This window comes from Apiospora marii, assembly GCF_038362585.1.
Source record: "Apiospora marii strain CBS 49790 chromosome Unknown utg000004l_segment0_segment0, whole genome shotgun sequence".
In the NCBI taxonomy this organism is placed as follows: Eukaryota; Fungi; Ascomycota; class Sordariomycetes; order Amphisphaeriales; family Apiosporaceae; genus Apiospora; species Apiospora marii.
The window spans coordinates 2,239,515-2,260,420 of NW_027117375.1; the positions used below are offsets into that span (position 1 = coordinate 2,239,515).

At 53.5% G+C, this 20,906-nt stretch overlaps 11 protein-coding genes across 11 annotated transcripts; 5 read left to right on the forward strand and 6 right to left on the reverse strand.

Annotated features, from left to right (window-relative positions):
- Positions 1 to 1,417: 1,417 nt before the first annotated feature.
- On the forward strand, positions 1,418 to 1,822 carry PG985_006633 (uncharacterized protein; the record flags this gene model as incomplete). Its single annotated transcript, XM_066826402.1, has 1 exon — positions 1,418 to 1,822. The coding sequence occupies one exon, from the start codon at positions 1,418 to 1,420 to the stop codon at positions 1,820 to 1,822; it is 405 nt and encodes a 134-aa protein (XP_066686009.1).
- Positions 1,823 to 3,110: 1,288 nt separating this feature from the next.
- Positions 3,111 to 3,977, forward strand: PG985_006634 (Translation machinery-associated protein 22; the record flags this gene model as incomplete). Its single annotated transcript, XM_066826403.1, has 4 exons — positions 3,111 to 3,177; positions 3,275 to 3,294; positions 3,385 to 3,472; positions 3,559 to 3,977. The coding sequence occupies 4 exons, from the start codon at positions 3,111 to 3,113 to the stop codon at positions 3,975 to 3,977; spliced, it is 594 nt and encodes a 197-aa protein (XP_066686010.1).
- A 294-nt stretch (positions 3,978 to 4,271) lies between these two features.
- PG985_006635 (uncharacterized protein) lies at positions 4,272 to 5,449 on the reverse strand (the record flags this gene model as incomplete). The annotated part of the gene is made up of 3 exons (XM_066826404.1): positions 4,272 to 4,899; positions 4,961 to 5,249; positions 5,311 to 5,449. The coding sequence occupies 3 exons, from the start codon at positions 5,447 to 5,449 to the stop codon at positions 4,272 to 4,274; spliced, it is 1,056 nt and encodes a 351-aa protein (XP_066686011.1).
- Positions 5,450 to 6,113: 664 nt separating this feature from the next.
- PG985_006636 (Ubiquitin interacting motif protein) lies at positions 6,114 to 7,087 on the forward strand (the record flags this gene model as incomplete). Its single annotated transcript, XM_066826405.1, has 2 exons — positions 6,114 to 6,404; positions 6,482 to 7,087. 2 exons carry the CDS (start codon positions 6,114 to 6,116, stop codon positions 7,085 to 7,087), a joined length of 897 nt encoding a protein of 298 aa, XP_066686012.1.
- A 420-nt stretch (positions 7,088 to 7,507) lies between these two features.
- On the reverse strand, positions 7,508 to 8,741 carry PG985_006637 (Transport protein particle subunit trs23; the record flags this gene model as incomplete). Its single annotated transcript, XM_066826406.1, has 3 exons — positions 7,508 to 7,922; positions 7,991 to 8,113; positions 8,692 to 8,741. The coding sequence occupies 3 exons, from the start codon at positions 8,739 to 8,741 to the stop codon at positions 7,508 to 7,510; spliced, it is 588 nt and encodes a 195-aa protein (XP_066686013.1).
- Positions 8,742 to 8,904: 163 nt separating this feature from the next.
- Positions 8,905 to 9,596, forward strand: PG985_006638 (DNA-directed RNA polymerase II subunit rpb4; the record flags this gene model as incomplete). Its single annotated transcript, XM_066826407.1, has 3 exons — positions 8,905 to 9,089; positions 9,270 to 9,397; positions 9,475 to 9,596. The coding sequence occupies 3 exons, from the start codon at positions 8,905 to 8,907 to the stop codon at positions 9,594 to 9,596; spliced, it is 435 nt and encodes a 144-aa protein (XP_066686014.1).
- A 1,034-nt stretch (positions 9,597 to 10,630) lies between these two features.
- On the reverse strand, positions 10,631 to 11,796 carry PG985_006639 (uncharacterized protein; the record flags this gene model as incomplete). The annotated part of the gene is made up of 2 exons (XM_066826408.1): positions 10,631 to 11,154; positions 11,208 to 11,796. 2 exons carry the CDS (start codon positions 11,794 to 11,796, stop codon positions 10,631 to 10,633), a joined length of 1,113 nt encoding a protein of 370 aa, XP_066686015.1.
- Positions 11,797 to 13,365: 1,569 nt separating this feature from the next.
- Positions 13,366 to 15,515, reverse strand: PG985_006640 (uncharacterized protein; the record flags this gene model as incomplete). Its single annotated transcript, XM_066826409.1, has 2 exons — positions 13,366 to 15,227; positions 15,287 to 15,515. 2 exons carry the CDS (start codon positions 15,513 to 15,515, stop codon positions 13,366 to 13,368), a joined length of 2,091 nt encoding a protein of 696 aa, XP_066686016.1.
- Positions 15,516 to 15,875: 360 nt separating this feature from the next.
- Positions 15,876 to 16,674, forward strand: PG985_006641 (uncharacterized protein; the record flags this gene model as incomplete). The annotated part of the gene is made up of 2 exons (XM_066826410.1): positions 15,876 to 15,942; positions 16,049 to 16,674. 2 exons carry the CDS (start codon positions 15,876 to 15,878, stop codon positions 16,672 to 16,674), a joined length of 693 nt encoding a protein of 230 aa, XP_066686017.1.
- A 254-nt stretch (positions 16,675 to 16,928) lies between these two features.
- On the reverse strand, positions 16,929 to 18,077 carry PG985_006642 (UPF0661 TPR repeat-containing protein C16D10.01c; the record flags this gene model as incomplete). Its single annotated transcript, XM_066826411.1, has 1 exon — positions 16,929 to 18,077. One exon carries the CDS (start codon positions 18,075 to 18,077, stop codon positions 16,929 to 16,931), a length of 1,149 nt encoding a protein of 382 aa, XP_066686018.1.
- A 688-nt stretch (positions 18,078 to 18,765) lies between these two features.
- Positions 18,766 to 19,749, reverse strand: PG985_006643 (uncharacterized protein; the record flags this gene model as incomplete). Its single annotated transcript, XM_066826412.1, has 4 exons — positions 18,766 to 19,140; positions 19,200 to 19,343; positions 19,412 to 19,440; positions 19,548 to 19,749. 4 exons carry the CDS (start codon positions 19,747 to 19,749, stop codon positions 18,766 to 18,768), a joined length of 750 nt encoding a protein of 249 aa, XP_066686019.1.
- Between the last annotated feature and the right edge of the window lie 1,157 nt (positions 19,750 to 20,906).

The following is a 20,906-nucleotide window of genomic DNA, read 5'->3' on the forward strand; positions in this document are numbered from 1 at the left end:
CTGTCACGTCGCCGCCACGCGATGGTTCACGCCGAGAGTTGCGGTGGTCGGTGTCCTTCCTCAATGGCGACTGTTTTAGTTGACAGAGGACAGGGCAGTCGCAGTGTCTATTGGCTGCGGCAGTGTGGCGGTTGGGGGTGCTGTCCCACGTCAGACCTGGGCATTGGGCGAGCAAGACTATCGACTTTCCCACAACGGATAGCAGGTGCGACGAGGGAGGGGGACACCGAAGGGGTTGTTCAACTGGCTATCGGTGTCGTGCAGCAGCGGCAGCAGGTTCTGGTCTCTGCATTCGGGATTATTAAGTGTGTAAGTTTACAGACGGGTGACTTTGGGTGCACTGGAATGGGTTGCTAAAGTGTGCAGGCTGGTTCATTGGGGATTGGGATATTTTGGACCCTGCGACAACCCTTCTCCTCATCGAATGGGGGGAAGCAAGGCCGGGGGGTGCTAGGAGGGAGATGGAATAAGTTGGATGCCGCCGAGAAAGGGTGACAGGCAGAAAATAGCTGGGGCCGGCGGGCTTCACGAAATGAAATCAACCATGCAGATTGAACCGGGAGGCGTGCAAAGTCCACCACATACCTGTCAGTCGAATCAAAGAAGGTCGAGCTCGGGAGGCAGAAACAAGGAAATGGGAAGATATCGTGACCGGCAAGGGGAAACAAGGGTATCAGGTCAAAAAAATCGACGACGCGCTCGCTCCCGGGTGCTGCTCAACTAATTGCAATAGTGTAGGCAGTGGTATGCGGCATGTATGTAGGTATGTATCAATGTATGTACGTATGTATGTACGTAGGCGTGTAGTTGTGTATGTACCAGGAGGTATGCGCTATGCCCAGCGAGCCCAGGTTGGGCATGTGTGCAGTACAGAACAGCACACAGTTGGTCCAGTAGCGCTGGGCAGGTACAGACAGAGGGCAGCAACTTTTGGGAGTAGGGGGGTGGGAGAGGGGAATAAGCACCCTAGCTGGGTCATTCAGGTGTAACCTTAGTACATGCTGCTGGAAATTGAAAAGGCGGAAAGGGAACAAGTGGGTGGTGCACTGGGTGGTGGATTGATGGATGGACGGGTGAATAAAAAGGCCTAACCTGGACCTGGACCTGGACCGGGTCCTCGAGGGCAATAATTAGATCGATGCTAGAAAGGTAATAATAAGGTACGGTAGGTACCGCCAGAACAGCTGGTCGGATTAGCTGAAGAGTCGGTACCTGGCCTGCACGCCGGCTACATGTAGGTAATAAACAGGACCATCAATCAATGGTGAGGGCTCCATCCAGTCACTGTACTGTACTGGGCGGTACGGTACGGGTGCCTCTTAGTGCGGGTTGGGGCGGCGCCAGGGGGAATGAGTGAGCGATGCTCCTTGCCCATTGAGGCACACTAGCCTGGAAAGCCAACGAGGGCACTTCCAACATGGAAGCAGCCCAGGAACCTTGGGTGTGGGTCGAGAGGCCCATGACAGTTAGTGTGCTCCAACAACCAGAGATGAAGCAGGAGATGCGACTCGAGTACGAGACGGGGGGACCAGACAAAGAACGAGATCAGCCGCGGCAAAACGTGACAATGAACCTCATGTGCGCTGTATATATGCCCACGAGCACTGAGCATGAGTATTCTCTTTCATCAGTCTCGCCACGACCAACCAACTCGATCGGCGGACTGCCCCGAGGCCTTTCTTCAAGTGGTTTTGGCCAAGCCTTCTTCCATCGAGTCGAGCCGTTTGCCCCCAAAAGTCACGTGGCTGCTAATTTCACTATGCCACTGCTCTACGTAGTGCAAGTAAACATCAATGCACACCTTGTATGGAAGTGCAATTAGAGACTGGGTGCGTTTTACAAGCTAAGCTGCCTACCTAATCTGTTTTGTGTTTTTATTGTTGTTGTTGTTGTTGTTGTTTTGTTGTTGCGTATCCCAAGAAAGTCTCTCAGGACCAATCTCGTCCATTGATGCATGTAATGTATGCCCAGAGGTGGTGACCAAGAAGTAATAGACCTCCCTACTGCTACTGGTAGGTAGTAAGTATGTATACAGATCTCACCGCCGCATTCTACAGGGCTACCTGGAATACCTTAGGTACCCAAGTGTGGGCCATCCATTTCAAAAGCTGCATGCATAGCGTACCTACAGCCTACATACATATGTAAGATTCTGTGCCTGGAGTTCATGATTACGGTATGGAAGATGTAGGTAGGTAAGCAGGTGGCTTTGTTGCCAGGCGTAACAGCGTTCCGCTGCACTCGTTCTTATGCATAACTTGCAACTCACAGCCCACTGACGCCACTACGGTATGCCTACTTGCAAACCAGATCAGTTTGGGGGGAAGCGAAGTAGCAGGATGCACCTCGCCAGGCCTCTGTCACTGGCGCTCTACGACTAGGTAGATCCGAAGCCAAGGCTTGCTGCTCCTCCACAAGTGTCCTGAACCAAGATGTATGAGTGGTAACGACTTGTTTCATCCTCGTCTAGAAGAATCATGGCCGCCATTGTAATATTGACTTCCAGCATCGCCCCCAGTATCTATTCGCCTATGTCCTATTATGTATGTCTCGAGGCTGAACTAGCGCAAGCAATGCATCGATGTGGCTTACCGTTGACCGCCAATCATCATAGAGCTGAGTTAGGGGAGGATGATTGAAGTTCATCGAACTATGCAGCGATCTGGTTAAAGTGCCGACCAGTTGGTGGGAGATTCCTCGACAGTGGTGCTTCGTGATCCATAGGCCCATATCAATTTGAGGTCGATTCGATACCCAACTGGAAAATAAACTATGAGGGAGTATGACACCAAGATGAATGTAGGCAGTACCTAAGGGCCACTCCCTCAATTAAGCAATCCGCCGTGCATGTTCTGTACCTTGGGGATGCTGGTATGGAGTGCATTTGAATGAAGCTGCATGGCGTACTTACCTTGGGTACGTACTGGGTGCTAAATAACGTCCATGCCTCATGCCTTGGCTTGTCCCTCCTTGTGCCCCACCAAAGCAATTCCGTCAAACCTACCCCGCTGCCCGCTGCCCGCAATGCTGGACTGATAACTGAAGGAGAGCTATCCGATCCGAATCCCAATACTGAAAATAGCCCCGCGTTACATGTATCAGTCTTCTCAATGGCAGATACAGAAACAGCAGATGCTCCCAGCGAGCCCCAGGGACGCCATGTAACTTACTGTGGCGGTAAGCAAGAGACTCTCCATTTCCGTCATTGCTAGAAATTTCTCGTCAAAGGAGGTGTTGGAGGCTAACGATTGACGTGGCCCGACGACGACTGCAGTCTGTACTCTTCCCCCAGAGGTATGTCGCGATCAGCACCCGGACGCGTCCTGTCCTTTCACCATAACCCTCAAAGTCGAAACACGGACTGACTGATGGGGCTTTGGACAGTACTGTGAGTATGGAGGCACCGCCAAGAAATGTCAGGACTGGCTGCAGAAGGCCCATCCCTCTATGTACGAGCAGATATGGTCGCCCGGTATGTCTATCTATCCTGCTTTGCACGCCCAACGGCGCGCAGCAACCCAGGTCTCCTCTAACCCAGTGCTCCTTTACTCTCTGCAGAAGCACTAGAAGCCGCTACGGCAAACCTCTCCGTCGCGGCCCAGGAGCGCGCCGCCAAGGACGCGAAGAAGAAGGCGGCCCAGGCCGAAAAGGCAGACAAGAAGGAGGCAGACAAGAAGGCCAACAGTGTCGTAACGATCAAGCGGGTTGAGCGCAACAAGCGCAAGTACGTCACGGCCGTCTCGGGGCTGGAAGCGTTCGGGCTTGAGCTCAAGAAGGTGGCCAAGGAATTCGGCAAGAAATTCGCTACGGGCTCCTCTGTCACCAAGCTGCCTAGCGGGGGCGAGGAGATTGTCGTCCAGGGCGATGTCAGTGACGAAATTGAGGAGTTCCTCCTGGAGAAGTACAAGGTTATACCCGAGGACAATATCGAGTTCGTGGACGACAAGAAGAAGAAATCGGCCGCTGCTGCTTCTTAAGACGCACGCTCGGACAAGGAATGGATGGATTGGATCCGTAAGTTGGTTTGCGTGTCATATGCAACGCAATGGCACGTGAATACTAGGACAGCGAGACCGCTCAAATGAACATCAACCGATTACCCAGAAGACCAACTGGGCACCATCTTATTGTAGCAATTCCATAGGAATGTAACCTAAACCAAACTCCGTGATCCACAAGTACGCCATACAAGAACGCCAACCTTATCCGTCATCAATCTCATTTGCACGAGCCATAGTCCAGCTCTACACGCAGCGATGGCTCCAGGGACCTTAAGCCCGTTTCCGCAATGTCCTACCAGTGCTAGTAGTGCTTGCAGGTGGTGCTGTAGCCTTGGAGGCTGGCGCCTTCTTCGAAGTGGCCGATTTTATCGTACCCATGACTGTGCGTTTGGCCGGCGGTGGAGGCTTGGCAGCATTGGCTCGAGATGCGGTGCTCTTCTTAACGACGGTAGCCGTACTCGATTCACTCGACTCACTGGTGCCGCTGACTTTCCGCCTTCCACGCGTGGAGGCTGTAGTTGCTGCGGCCGGCAACGGAGGTTTCCTTGATCGAGTAGATGTACTGGTAGCGCCTCCAGTAGTCGTCGGTACAGCGGCTTTCCTTGACGCGGCTGCTGCGCGTGATCCCTTTGCCTTTTCAACCATGTTCGACAGGATATTGGATGACGGTTTGGGCGCGATGCTTTTCGTTGGCGAGGGAGGTCGTCCAGCCATGGACTTAACAGGTGAAGTCGGACGTTCGGCAGCCCGGGGCGCAACACGCGCATTGGTGGATGTGGGTGACAGGACATGGCTGGAGGATGCCTCGGCCGCGACAACGCCGGCGCGTGACTTCTTCTTAGGAATACCAATTGGTTCGGCCGAGTTTTCCTTGTCGTATACACTTGCCATCTCGTCACTGGAAACAGTCAGTAAAGTTCGAACATGTAAAAGCCCACTCAAGAACGTCGCCTTCCTACCTCAAAGGTTTATGAGGAAGTCTGGCATGAGACTCATTTGTAGACACGGGCTTCCGAGCAATGGGCTTGGGCGGTACGCCATCCTTGGCAGGTACTGGTGGAGGTCGAGTAACATACGGAGAGCGTGCTGCCCGCGATGGTTGCGGTTCTGAGTGCTTAGCAAATAGTTCGCCCATCTTGGCCTTCCGGAGCGAAGTAGGAATGCGATTAACACGCATCTCCACTCGAGATCGCAACTGTTGCGCCTGTACATTGTACTGGGCTCTCAGTCTTCGAGCGCGTTCGGTGACTAGGGTGAAGAGGTTAGACGCGTCGTTCCCGTTGTGGTTGTGGATTGATGGGACTCATACTCTCTAGTTGCAAGTTGTCGATAAGAGCCTGCTTCTGGGCAAGTGTGAGGCCTACTTTTCTCCTCTTGATCGGGCTTCTCTGCGGAGTGCTCGTAGGCGACGTTGACGACTTGCGTTTTCTCGGTTGCACGGGCGCCATGTTGTTTGTTTCCCTGATGTTTTGGGGGCTCGACAGGTAGGGCCAGGTATTGATACTGGCGAAAATGGTACGGCGAAACGTGTTACGGTGAAGGATTTCGATTTTGCGCCCGTCGTCGTGCTTCGCGCTGCGTTTGCGAGGGTGCGTGTTGGTTGGCGAGTTTTGGCGCCTCGAACAGGTCTGGTGAAGCTGCAGGCAATGTGCAGTAGTACTAGGTATATGGGGGGCTCTACTCCGTAGATCAGTGGCCGAATGTTGCTGAAAGTAAACAAAGTGCCCTGCGGGTTTTGGCAGTACAAGCTCTTCTTCCAGGGCGCGCAGGGGGGCGTGTGGCCCGAGCTTCAACCAAAAGAGCCCGATCTCCCGACATCCACAGCGTCCCGCGTTCGCTCATTAGGCTCAATGGTTGGTTTGGATTGCGCAGGCCTAAGGCTACCTCAGCTACGTACGTACCTTTGGGTCTACCAACCTACTGACGTTTATTAAGCTCTCCGACCTCAAGATACCTAGCTGGAGCCCATTATCGTCAGCCTTCTCCAGATCCCAACATAGAAGACTCGCAATACACATCGCCCAACCCGGATTTTTGCTTTTTACTACTTCAAGGACATAAACCCACCGTTCTGTAGACCGTCAACGCCCAGTTGACAAACCAACCGCCAAGATGCCTTTGGAAGCGGTTATGATTGTCGTTGACAACAGCGAGAGCTCCCGAAATGGCGACTACCAACCAAACCGATTCGATGCCCAGGCCGACGCCATCAACATCATCTTCGAGAACATCACCCAGTCGAATCCCGAGTCCTCAGTCGGTCTCATGAGCATGGGCGGCAAGGGCCCAGAGGTCCTGTCAACGCTCACAACGGAACGAGGCAAACTCCTCGAGGGCCTGCACCGGACAAGAAAGAAGATCTCGGGCACTTCGCACCTCGCGACGGGTATCCAGATCGCCAGTGTATGTTGTTGGCCTGGAATCATATGCAGCCAGTCTGGCCCAAGTATCGATGATCTGTCAGCTAACCCCCTTCACAGCTAGCTCTGAAGCATCGCCAGAACAAGTCCCAGCGCCAGCGCATTATCGCCTTCGTCTGCTCTCCAGTCACCGATGACGAGAAGGCGCTTGTTTCACTAGCGAAGAAGATGAAGAAGAGCAACCTGGACATCGACTTCGTACTATTCGGGGATCTGGACAATGATGAGGTCCAGAAGAAGCTGGAAGCATTCAACAACGTTCTCAAGAGCCCCGACAGCTCCCATCTCGTCGTGGTCCCCCCGAGCGGCCGGTTGCTCAGCGATCAGCTGATATCCTCTCCCATCCTTCTCGGAGAGGGTGCTGCGGGCGCCGGAGGAGCTGGCGGCGCCGAGTCCGGCGGCGGCGGCGACTTTGGCGGGTTCGACTTTGACCCCACTGATGATCCCGAGTTGGCCCTGGCTCTGCGTATGAGTATGGAGGAAGAGAACGCCAGACAAGCGCGGCAAACCCAAGCCGATGGAGAGTCCAAGCCGAACTTGGAGGGCATCAAGGAGGAAGACGAGCGACAACCTCTGTTGAACGAGGATGGTGAAGCAAGTGGCAGCGGACCTTCGGGCAAGAAGGACACCAAGAAGGATGGTGACGATAAGATGGACACCTCATAGGTGATGATGACCTTGAACTTCAATGTTCACGCACTGCTTTGTACCTGTACAATATGGAATAGACTACAGAGGAATTGGTCATGAAAGCAGAGGAGTTTGATGCTCTACGAATAGTTCTCTCTATGCCGAAGAAATTCATTGCATACAAGTAAACACCTAACGCCGTACCATGCAGACAGGGTCTTGCTGAATCCGTTCTCCCTGAGCCACCTGCAACCTTCGCCTAGCAAATGCATACATAGTGCCCTTCTTGATTATATCCATAAGCCTTACTCGCAAGTCCTAGCTACCGTTTGCATGACCCCATTGCGTGCTCTCCACTGAGCATGCCGCGAGCTCCCATCATGATTGCGCCGCTCATCTCCGTAGCCTCCTCAGCCATCATCGTCGACGCCGACAGTCCATAAGCCTCGGGCGTCATCAACGAGAATTATTAATCTCCCGGATGTACGAGTTGAGCTTGCGGTCGAACATGTCGCAGCGCACGGGCATCTCGAGCTGGTAGAAGGGGTTCTTCATGACGTAGTCGGCGTACAGCTCGTAGACCTTGCGCATGGCAACGTCGACGTTGGCCTGCATGGTGTCGGTGAAGAGCAGGAACTTGGTGCCCGTCTGCGTGTTGAAGCACTGCAACCGGAAGTTCTCCGTTTCCATCACCTCGAGCCCCGAGGGAGGCTCCGGCCGGCTGGGCAAGGGGCCTCCTTGCCCGCCTCCCGAGCCTGCGCCGATGCTGCCGCTGGCGGAGTGGTGGTGTTGTTGCTGCTGCTGTTGGGCATAGTAGTGCGCGGCCTGGTGTTCCCGCAGGGGGTTCAGGCGCGCTGTGATGGCGTGGACACTATCACACTAGATCAGCATACGCCTCCTTTGGACTGCAAGGGAATTGGGGCTCAGGAGAAGACCAACCCATGGAAGGTACCGGCAAGAACCAGGTAGTCGTTTGAATTGAGCTGGTTGAGACCTTCCCCGAACGTCCGATTGTAAATCAGACCTCCGGCCTTGTTGATAATGAGCAGTGCAATGACACCCCTACACGAACGTTGTTAGCAACCTAGACATTCCAGCGAGCATATCGGGCCTTACATCTTTGTGTGGGATATCTGTCCCCAAAGACCTATGACTAGGCCCTGGAATAGCAATTGAGAGTTGATATCTCAAGGCCTTCTCATGTTGGTCTCCCGAGGCAACAAGACTGAGCTTGGCTATCCTGTATTCGCATATATGTAACGCTTTTACCCCGTATGCTCGCCGTCAACCTCCTATTCGATGTGACGTGGTGTAGGGAGCCTCTGTAGTTGCAACTTGGCAATCCAGGCTCCACCGAGGTTTATCCGGTCTAGTAGTGCGCGTTCAAGCCGGGCTTTTTCTTCCAATCAAATTAAATACAGGTACCTACGGTCCCAGGCCTTTTTTTACAGGGACTCATCCCACCTGCTCTCTAGACACGGTACATCGGTACATCCCATCTCAGGGAGCTTTCCCCGGCTTTAGCGTCCGAAGGTCCTTTGGTCCTGCCAGAGCCGCATCCGGGAAACCTTAAAAAAGATAACCTCACCACTGCTGCCATCGCGACTCCTTGTCCCCGTCGCGCCACCCTCCGAACGAACTTCTCGCCTGCCGGTCCCTTGCCACGACCCTTTTCTCCCACGCGCGACATCATTCTTGCAGAGAAGCAGCCCGTATTCGCGACCCGACCCGCCACTCTTCACCGTCATCTATTGTACGACCCTCACCCGCCAGTCACGCTATTGAACGAGAGACAGGAAGCAGGTTTCGCCAGACCAAGAGTTCCGACCGACCAGCCGATCGCATCACCGACCATGTCTGCCAACCAGCAGACCTCGCGCACGAAACCCGTGCCGGCGGGCAACGAGGAGGCATCATCCGAACTGCATCTCGGTGAATTCCAGGATGTCGACACATTGTCGTTGTCTGAGGCGTCGCTTCTACTCAACGCCATTTCGGAAAACAGGCGCAAGGGCAAGGGCGAGGCGCACGAGACTGAGTATGTCTAACATTTCCCCACGCAATCGTCTAGAACAGCAAGAGGGGACGCGACGGGTTCCCGCCTTCCCGGGAGGAAGGGTGAGGGAGAGATTTTGCTGGCGCATGTTTGTTTGGTAGTCTGCGTATCTGTTTTGTATATTCAAGTAGCTGACGCCGGGTCGCAATTTCCCACAAACAGGATGCTGAGCAAGACAATCGACTACCTGGACGCCTTTTCGCGCTTCAAGAACAAGGAGAACGTCGAGGCGGTGGAGCGACTCCTCGGCGCATACCCTCAATTCCACAAGTTTGAGCGCGCACAGCTCGGTACGTTGGCATTGCCACACAGGACCTCGTGACAAAGCGCCTCTGCGATGGACCACTAACACGCAGCGCCTATATAGGCTCTCTATGCTGCGACAATGCTGAGGAGGCCAAGACGCTCATCCCGTCGCTCCAGGACAAGATCAGCGACAACGAGCTCGACGACCTGCTGAACGAAGTCGGCAAGTTCATGAATCAATAGGGGAGTCCCAGCCTGACAAAATACCGTTGAGTATCACCAAAAGGGAGTTTGGCAGGCTAGGTCGCTTTTTTGAGTCGACGGTCTTGGTCGTTGTGTTTGTAGTTCTCGTTATCGCAGAGACTGGCGTTTCTCCCTTCTTTACTAGTCTTTCCCCGTCATCGTTATTAGAATTGCATAAAGACCGAGGGAGCTCACGATCTGCTCGGCCTGAGCTGAGACCGGGCACGATTGCATTTCATTTTATTTTGCATGGGAATGGCGTAGGATAGGTTTCGATTCCAGATGGCCTCGTTGCAGAGCCAGACAATGCCGATAGCATGAATCCTCGTTGTCTGAATGTGTGATTTTTATAGCGGTTGATCGCATATTTCATGACGCGTCTGGAGCAACCCCTTTTTTCCTTCTTCCTACAGGCAACAAATGGCACAGGTTGTCTTTTGGGAAAATCTCAGGCAGCACTATATAGATTGCGCTTATAGAAATTGAGCAATGCTTCTGACATCACACAATTGCCGAGTTCAACACGCAATCCAATATTTACATGGCTAATCTCTTTAGAGGCCAGCCTATTGGATCACAAGATCAAGGGGACGGTGCGTCTTCCGGTTGTTAACACTCTACCCCGCGCTTCTCAGAAAGCAACACACATGCCTAGGTATGTACGTTATGCATCGATCATTACATCTTCATAAGACTAAAAGCAGGACACAGGTGGCATTTGAGTCTTCTTTGAGTTTGATGTCAACACTGACCATCAGGGGGGCCGTTGCTTTTGCGGGTTTATCAGATTCACGGTATTGGCTGTGCAACACCAAATCCAGTGTGTATTTGGGGGTATCTAGGGATCGAGCAAGTAAGAAAACATCATTCATTTTGTCGAGAATCTCCAGGGTTTCCAGTCCGCTGACAGTTGCGTTTGATACAGTCCATGTGCTCTGTGCTGGTCATGAGAGCGTGCAACTACGTTAGATGTCAACCAGCCCCTAAATATCTCAGCCGTCTATGTGTGACACTTCTTCGTAGGTAACACGCCGTCAGAGGTGAGTCCAGCTATTGACGTGTCGGTTGGACTGGCGTTCTGCAAACGTAGGGTTGAGAGTACCTCTCAGCGGGTCGCCGGAATCAGAGCGGGCGCGCCCTTGCTGGACTGCGTCGAGTTGTATAAAGGTCCCAGTCATCGTGCTGTACCCCGGGGTCAACAAACCTGGGTGCCTCAGGACATCGCTTGTAGATTTGGGTCTTGGGATCGAGGGGAAACCTGACGTGGTTGGCAGCTCTGCCGGACGCTGTCGCTCCGTGTCTCTAGAATCAAGCTCGATGTACACTGGCCGACTATCGAGCTGAGCGGGCGAGTCTGGCTGTTCCTCCTCAATGGTACATTGCCCTTGGTCGCCGGGCAGATCCTTGCAAGCACTACGTCCCGTGTTGGTGGGAGTAATGGGGCTTACGAGGAAGCTGTGTCCTCCCGTACTTCGCATACTATCATGAGTATTTCCCAGCCTCTTTGACGGCGTATCGCTTCCTTGCTCGGCATTCCTCACCGGAGAATTCGCTCTTCCTGTAACCGAGAGTCAGCTCCACCGATCTGTAGCCTGAGAGCCTAGCAGCCACCATACTCACCACCGAAAGGCGCAAACACATCTTCACCATTGCTCTCACTGCGAGCGCCCATTGCGCAATTCTGGCTGTTGTGCATAAGCTTTTCATCGAATTGGTCGCGGCCACGCGCATTCACAAATGATGGCATGCGCTTGGCCAATTTGCGACGGCGGATCACCAAAAATATAACAAAAAGTAACAAGAGTCCTCCAATGACACCGCCAACACTGATCCCAGCAATTTCTGCTCGGCCAAGCGTGAAACTGTCGCCGGTGTTGTTGCTGCTTAGAGGCGTGGAAGTCGATGATCCAGTCTGCCGTGGAGGGGGAATGGTAATGGTTGTTGCTGTCGGCGTTGGGGTGTCGTCGGCAGTATCAGTCGACGTTGCTTCCGCTGGGGTGGTCACCGCTGATTCCGTCACTGCTACTGTTGACCCCGTCGTTAGGCTCGCTGTCGCAGGCGGGCCTACTGAGGAGATCTCTGTTACGCTGGTCGCCGAATCGGAATCTGAAGCACTCAGCGGCTGCGACAAATCATGGCAGTCACCATCCGTGCATGGGTCATCTGTAGCCGTACGTCTTAGTAGTTGGCCGACGGGCATCATCAATATCGAGGAATCGAGAGACGAGGGCCGATGCTACGTGTTGTTTCTGGGCAGATGCAGGCAGAGGGTTTCTGGCACTTACTGGAACAGCAACCCTCGAACGATGGGTCTTGGCAATGGTAGTAGTCGAGACCCGAAGAACAACGTATGTGTCTACCAAAAAGCTGGCTGATTTCCACTCTCCCCTCCATCATGGAGTTTCATGCAACGCCGATGAGGTCGGTGGTGGTTGTGGTGACACCAACATATGTGATGAGCAGTCATCGATGAACTGCCGAACTTTGGATCAAACCCGGTGATGGCGAAAAGAACCTGGCTAGTGAACTTTGGTGGTTGATATCTTGGACCAAGTTTGCATGAACAGGCAATGCCCTCAATGTGCAGTAAGAGATTGTTTGCCTGGCGACTTCAGGTGAAAGGGAGGTGAACTTGGTGATTGAATGACAACTAGGTACATAGGTAAATAGTTGATGCCCACGAAAGGGGAAAGGGTGGGGAGGTGGCCTGGAGAGAAGAAAGATGTAGGGTCTAGGAAATATGATCTGGAACAGGAAATCTGTAGGCAATAATAAAATTGATGTCAAGAAGGAAGCGGACAGGTTGAACAGCACACAAACAAGATGTTTGTGCCTTTAGACGTTCCCATTTGGGAAGTCACGCAATGGGGCTCCTTATTTCCTTCCCACATGCCGAGCAAGCCCAAGATCAACTGGGTAAGCCGGTACTTTTAAAAACATGTAGGCAGGCAGGAGATATGAAAGCTTGCGAGCTTGCTTCAATCAATGTTGGTCTGGATCAAGGTCACGTTCCTTCCTACTTCACCTCTGTGGTGTATTTGATGTACCAGGCCGATTGTACCGCCTATACACAATCCAGTCTGAAGTTGACCTATCCATGACTACATGTACCTAGGTATGTGCCTACCTACGTTTAGTTCCCCAGGTAAATGACCTACACGTGGTCGTAATGATGGCCATGTCTATGTAGGTAGTAGCCAGTTGAATTTGTGGCAGGCCCATGACAAGGTCCGTCTCTGCCATGTTGTGCCATCGCTGGACGCATACAGTGTGGCGATGATGCTACCCATGGTTCATGAGTGCACTCAAATTACTGGCTGGCAAACGACAAAGACTTGGGTGGCCTCTTGAGTCCATAAACGGCTACGTACGTTGAACATGCAGCAGCACTGCCTGAATTGCCGCCACCCCCAGGCCACACGAACCACTTACATGGCTTCTATGACCGTAACTTATACTCCCCGTTGACGTCTCCTCCGGAGATCCGCATGTCAAACACCCTTTCCAAAGAAAACCGTAGTAAGTGGCGTCACACAATGCTCGGCAAGGAAATGTCCTTTCGAAATACTTGTCCACACAGTTTACTAACACATGTCGGCTCATGCGACGCGTCTACGAAGCACAACAGTTGGCCGTACCACATCATGAGATTGTATAAAAACTATTGGAACAGTGAATGACTTCGCCCGATACCTGGACGCAATCTCGCTCAAAGTGCTGACAGGTGAGCCCTGCCGCCCTCGTACCGTTGTATTGCTCGCTCGATACTCTATTTCTTAAGCTTTTCTAACAATAGCTTGGCACCCATGTTCCCGACCGATTTCTCCCTCTTGGCTTCCACCTTCTTGCCCTTTTTGGGCGTCTTGTCTCCGTCCCCGCTAGCCTCCGGGGCTTCCGCGGCCTCTCGAGCCGCTTTCTGCGCGGCGGTCTCTTCCGTCGCGGCCTTCTCCAGCGCCTTCTTCTCCTTTTTGAGGATCTTCTTCAGCTCATCGCTGTGTGAAAAGTCTTCGGCTTCGAGCAAGTTCAAGACAACAAAAGAGCTGGGTCCGGTAGCCCATGATACAATATGGTCCTTGATGACCGGGTAGAGGATATCTGCAAAATGCAGCGGCGGGTCTACTGGTACAACCTGCTTCGTGGCCTTGTCGTAGCGCCCGCCGGCGATGAGCATCTTGAATAAGCGACCGCCATGGGGAGCCTTAGATATGTGGAGTACTGGCTCCTCTTCCTCTTCCGGGCTGGCTTCCTCCTCCTCGACTTCTTTCTCTGCATCTGGGTCGCCACCGGCTGCGCTAGCAACGGCATTCAGGGCCTCGGACTTGTCACCGACAGCAGACAGTAAAACTTCGGCAACCATTTGGCAGCCGAACGAAGTGGATAATAAGTCCAGGGCCGAAGTCTCGATGGAAGAAAGCAGAGGTGGGGATATGGCGGTGATGAGCTCTTTCCTCCGTATCTCAGCGTCCTTCTTACTGGTGTTTTTCCGTATCACGTCAATCTCCGCCAGACGCTCCAGATCGTAAGTGAAGCGGTTATCGAAGAGGGCTCTTGAAGGACCCTCGAACAAATATCGGACAGATAGACGACCGTGCGGATCATTTGCAAGAACGAGCAGGTTGTTGGCGTCGTTCTGCTCGCCCTTTCCAATCATCTCAGGAAAGATGGACTTGGAGGTCAAGACAGTATCATCAATGACGTCGTAAGCAGTCAGAATAATGAGATGACCATAAGGGTCGGTAGACATGAGCTGGAATGTGTCCTTGTAGGCTTTCAGGATCTGCTTGCGGTCCTTGGCGGAGCCATGGGCCAGAAGAAGGCTGACCAATCGAGCGCCGGATTTGGTGAAAGCCATGTTCTTCAACAAATCGCTCTCGTCCTCCTTGATCATCTCGGTATACTCCTTCGCCTCATCGGTACCAGTCTTGGTGTTAAGGAAGTACTGGAGCATGGCGTCGTGCAGCATGGTGAAACCAGTCATCTTCTTTTGGATAAGCTGGTTCGTCAGATCCAGGAGATACCTCATGATGATGGGTCTCTTGCCCGGCTGCTCCTCGAGAATCGTGGCCAGGTCAGAGGTGGTGGCAGAATCGCCGGTGCTTCTGAACACCGCAAACTCGGGGCCATACCACTCACGCAGCATCACCGCCTTCTGTTCGGGTGTCGCAACGCCACGGTAGATATCATCCAGAATCCAAGACGCTTCCGGGTGGTTGATCAACTTGCGAACCTTTCCGTAGAATTCGGGGACGATGAGTTCCCGGACCTCCTTTTCGCCCTCAACAATAAGCTTGCCGATCAGGAACTTGGCGTACTTGCTCTCGGCCAATTGCGCAAACGTGCCCTTCAACTCGCTCGCAATCATCTTTCGTCGTTCGGGGTTGGAGTACTTGATGGCAGTCTGTACGACACGCACCGTGTCGTGCTTCAGCGCAAACTCCTTTATCCGGCCGGTGACAATGGCGAACAGCTCGTCGACAAGCTTGTCTCGCTCCTCCTTGGGGACATGGGACTTTCTTCGTAACCTCTCCCAGAGCTTCTTCGCCCGTAGGGACTCGTCGGCCAGAGGCTTGTTGTTCCTGCGCTCGAGCGCAATCTGCTTCTGCTTCTGATGTGCTTCTCGCGAATTCGTGCCTAGGAGGATCAGTAAATTGGGGTGGTAATGCGCAAACGTAGCGACGACCGTGACTTACCATTTGAGGCTTCGGCGCCGTTGGCGCCATTGGCCTTGTTGTTGTCCAAAGAGGCACCTCCATCCTCCACATCGTCCGAGAAGGCCTCGAAGTCATCGTCGTTCTCGTCGACTACGGGCTCTTCCTTAGGAGCCGCGCGCTTCTCAAACTTGGGTTTCTTGTTGGACTTGTCTTTCGAGCCGTTGGCGCTCTTGCGCTTGGCGCCGACAGCAGCATCTCTGGGAGCCATTGCGAGTTTGGGGATGCTGGGAATGGCAGCGAAAAGATGGGATCTGGGTTAATTCAAAGTCAATAGACAGGTGCCGCTACCAATTATCCAAGCTACCCACTGATAACGTCCAAAACTTTTGGCGTTATCGCCTGGGAATTTTTATTACTGCCGGGCGGTGAGATCAGCGCCAAGCGGCTTCAAGTGTTTAGCACCCCACCACAATGCCTGTAAGCCCACTATGAGCTATGTACATACCTACCTGCACGTCGTGTAAGTTATGTACCTGACCAGTAGCCTCCAATTGCACTCACCCGACGATACACGCATCGCATCACACAAGAATTCTAGAAGCAACACTTCAGATAGGATCGTCACAAAATGGGCCGTGAAGAGCAGGTCGAGGAACGTGAAGTTCTTGACTCCATTTTCCCAGAAGAAATCACAGGTAAGCAGCCATTGTGCCCAGTCCGAGCATTCTATTACCCCGCCATCCAAGGATCGCAAACTCAGCAATTCTTCAATCCACTAACCCAAGATTTGCCGTTCTGCAGATATAAATGAGACCGAATACCGGGTCTCGGTCCTGCTGGACCTCCCGCCGGACGAGGAAGACACCAACGACCCGCCGACCGTAGTCCTGCACGTGCGATACCCGGACGCCTACCCGGACGAGGCGCCGATGCTGGACCTGTCGCCGGAGCAGAACGCGGCGACGCACCCATTCTTCTCCGTCGCCAACGACAAGGACACCCTGCTGGCCGGGCTCGAGGACACGATCCAGGAGAACCTGGGCATGGCCATGGTTTTCACGCTGGTGACGACCTTGAAGGAGAACGCGGAGCAGCTCATCCTGGACCGACGGGCGGCCAAGGCCCGCGAGCACGAAGAGATTCTGCTGGCGGCCGAGCGCGAGGAGAATAAGAAGTTCCACGGCACGCCCGTCACGAGGGAAACGTTTATCAAGTGGCGCGAGGGCTTCATGCAGGAAATGGAAGAGGAGCGCATACGTCAGGAAGAGGAGCGCCTCGCCGAGTTGAAGAAAACTAGAGGAAAGGAGGAGAAGAAGCTCACAGGCAAGCAGCTCTGGGAGCGTGGACTTGTTGGCAAGGGAGACGAGGGAGACGACGAGGATGGTGGCTTGGCAGAAGGGGTCGAGTCACTAAAGGTCGCAACGTAATTAGAGACAAAGGGGGAGCATATGCGGATACATTGCATGGAGTTCGGGCGCATCAATTGTTTGGTTGAATGGACCACTGTAGATCTCATTGACACTAGCATACAGCAATCCATATCGTGGGGACGGCTGTCCAAAACCCTTTTATTGCCTCCCAACGCCTTTAAATGCCAGCCCAAAACGCCGAGATGTTGTCGTCACATCTAGCACCCTATTCGTGATCGGATAAAAGAAACAAGTCTAAGAGGGCCACATCCTCAACCGCCCATCTCCTCGTCGCTCGCATCCTCATCCTCCCACCCCTCGTCTGCGTCGTCTCCCTCGTCTTCGTCTTCAGAGGGCGCATCCCCAAGGTCTTTAGTGACAGCAGCAAGAAGCTCATTGGCATGTTCACCCAGACGCTCGTCTTCGTAGTCTTGTTGCGCGAACAGGGTGAGACACTGCTTGAGCCAGGTTTTGCTCGAGATCCATGTTGATTTCCATTCGCCCCCCTCACTCGAATCCTGCTGCTTCTGCTTCTCGCCCAAAACGTAGAGACCCCAGCCTCCCAAGTACCAGACTTCGACACTGTGGTCATCCTCTCCAACCAACCGTTCGAGCACCTCGATGGCCTCCTGCTCCATACCGACTTCCATCAGTAACCGGGCCAGCGCGACTCTGCTGGGGAAATCGGGCACAGAGGGGTCCCCCGTCGGCAGGTCTTTCCACAGCTCGAGACTTCGGACCAGGGCAGCCTTGGCGTCGTCGAAGCGCTCTTGGGAGATCCGCACGCTCGCGAGGGTTTGCCACGTCTCGGCGAAGTCGGGGGCGACCATGGTGGCTTCGGTGACGAGGGCCTCGCAACGCGCCTCGGCGTCGGCTTCCCACGAGAGGTCCGTCATGTAGATCTCCGACACGGCACAGAGTGTCATGGCGTGCTTTTGTCGGAGCTCGTCGAGCAGGAGTTCTTGTTCGTCGGTCAACTTCTTGACGTCCTCGAATTTCTGGATCTGGTTCTTGAGGGCCGCGGCGCCCTTCTCGAACCACTTGACGCTATCCTGGCCGCCTTCTTCGCTCAACTGCGCCAAGCACAAAAACTTCTCCGGTCCACCGCCCGTCTCATCGCTCCTGCTGCCATCTTCGTCGATGGCGACGGCCTTGAGAAAGTAGGATCGGGCCGTCTCGAATTCGCCGATCTCAATGTTGATTTGACCTAACAGATTCAGCGCAGCGAGGGCACTGTCGCTACCTGTTTGCGATTGGCTCAAGGCTTTTTTTGCCAGCTCTAGAGCATCGGAAGGCTGGCCTGCCTGAAGCTGGGTTTCGGCGGCCTTGACATAGAGGAGTGGGGATACTTTGGACTCGTCTGCTGAAGCAGCGCCCTTGTCGCCCTTCTTCGACTTTTTGTTCGGTCTTGTGGGCGCCATCGCTCTTACGGAGAAGTTATCGTGTAAGAAAGTGATCCGCTTCAATAGTGAGCTTATCGAGTATTGTCTGTGTCGAATTTGGAGTCCAATTGACTAGGCACTTAATGGCTTCTGGGTGCTTACAAAAAAAAAATTGGTGACGAGCGCAAAGATAAGAACCCGATAAGGCATTCAAAGGACTTGGCATGGAGGGGTATGCTTGTGAGATGGAGTTTGGTGGGGGATCGGTCAAAGCTAGAGATTCAAGCAGTAGGCGATAGGTAACGGGCTGGTAGCTGTAACTGGTCTCATGTTACCTACCTCTATAAGGTCCATGACTCTCTGATCGGGCACAATGTTGGTAGTTACCTCAGCCGCTACATGGTGTCGTATGTAAACACACGTATCGAACCCGTATGTTCATAATGAGAATCTTTCGTTTTCATTTCGTTGCAGTGATTTCATTATCATTATAGTTCTAGCAAGACCTGCGCCGGGTCTGTAGGAGGCATCAATGCAACACTAGAAGCGAGCGGCTCATCGAGTCAAGCCACCAACCAAAAAAGGAGGAGCAAGTGGTTGCTCGTTAGACAACGCCGGACGATCTATACCTTGCGCCAATACGCCGTGAAAATATGCAAACCAATTCGCCTCAGCAGTGCCGACTTCCAAATTTCCATGATCCGGGGCTTGCTGCGTAGTGCCTGTTTCATTGCATTTCCTCCCCGTCCTGGGAGTGCGATGACTTTGGACGTTCCATGTTGCCGAGTTCTGCGCCTTGCCCGCTTTGCGCTCTCTTGCGGCCTGGAATGAAACGCGACATGCCCTGTGTATGGCTATGGGTGTTGGGCTCTGATGCATCGGAGAATTTGGCAAAGAAGCCGCGCTTCCTGGCCTGCTGCTGTGGCTGCTGTTTCTGCTCGTCGTTCAGGCCAACCTCTTCGAAGCCTTCCTCGGCCGTGGGCGGCTCGGGATCAAAGAACCTGTCCCTGACAGACGACCTCGGCATGCGTGGGAAACGTGCAGAATCAAGGCTCTGGCGGGGAGGGTCGTGAACAATTACAGGGGACCTGGCTGATATATCCTGCATGGTAGCTATGTTAATGCCCGCCCGAGCTGGGTTGACCCTTGTCTGCGACTTACAAAGGAGCGCCGGTAGGAGTCGAACGACTCTCGGGAGATTGAGAAGTGTTCGATATCGCCAATGCTGCTCCGAGTGTCCATAGACGTTCGTGACTGGACAGCCGGGCGCCTCGGCCAGAGACCCTTCTCTTCACTAGGAGAAGGCTGGATGTTTGAATGTCAGACAGATGGGCACTGATCGGGCGCAGGGGGGGGGGGGGTGAGATAAGTACCGGTAGATAGACACCGCTGTCATTGACGACTATGGTTCATACACATTAGCTTCGACTGGTATGCCAAAAGGCGGAAATCGAACGAGCATGTGATGTTGTAGCCACTGTCGCGTTTGGGGGGAGGGCGCTGTCGTACCACTCATTTTGTAGTCGCCATTGTCACGGCCTTTGGCACTGCGGATACTCAGTGCCGACGAGGCCTTGGATCCCACAGTATCTACTCTCTCAAAGCCCGGATGGGCTTCATCCTTGGCAGGCGGTAGCAGGTCGGGGCGAAGATTCTCGTCGTTGCCGGGTCGCCTCGTGACGAGAGTTGCAAATGGATTGCGGATGGGCATTGTCAGATGTTTGGGTGTTCGGATCACAAGGTGGTGGTGGGTGTATTGGAGAATTGATTGAAGCGTGGCTCGATAGGTCGCGATTGAGTTCAAGTCACAAAGAAAGTGGGTTATTATCACCTGCTTCTCTCTCTACCTAATGTAATGGACCTGAATAGGGCGGGGGAGTGAGTAGGTAGGTAGGGATGGTAATCAGGTAAAGCAAATAGACCAGGTAGGAATTTCTTTTTAATCCAAACACACGAACCTGGCTGTAACGGGACGACTGGATGGTTGAATCCGTAGGCCAAGGGAACACCTAAGGCTGTATTTGGCGAAGTCGATGGGTTTTCGCAAATGGCCCGCGACTAGAGGGCGAGCAAGGTTTATAAGAGCGCAAGCCGGCTTTCTTAAGTTCCAACCAAGGAAGCGATGACCCCCCCCCCCCTCCCCCTCTGCGTGCCGTAGCACCACATCCAGGAAGGTGAGGCTTGTATGCTGGCTGGCCGTAAGAGACGTTAGGAGGTACTTGGCACGAAATAGGTAAGTTCCAAAAGGCACAGGCACAGGCACAGGCACGGGTAACTACTAGCTCGGCCGTGGAGCTCGGCATCAGGTGTAACTCAACTCATGTCCCATTACGCGACCCGGCTTCCTGTCCTTGTCGCAAGTTCATCTGATGATTGTCATATCACTCGGGACGCTGACTGGGAGGAAGCGAGATAAGGGCGTAAAACACCATTGAGCGACGATGTGATTCACTATCCCCCCAGCTGAGCGTTCCGGCTTCCCGAACGACTGGGTTGACTGGGTTCGAGAGGGAATGCATCATCCTCTCTCCAGCACCGAGCACCAAGCTAATTTGGATTTTGCGGGGATGATCTATGCCAAGAAACAGCATCGCCCGTGACGATCACCCAACACAGCCCCCCGACTCTGCCGGTATTGGCGCCATCATTTGGGTCAACGATACCTACTTACCTCTACACCGTTTCTGGAAGTGCGGACCACCTGTATCGGTTTCGTCAGATCTGGTCTGAGCTGAACGGGTGTCGGGTATGATGAAGCTCGTCATTACCCGAGACTTCTATTCGGTGGGCCCCTACAGCGCCTCTCACCCACTCCGTATGTTGTCATGAAAAAGATAAAGCGGCAAACTGCAAAACAATGCAACAAAG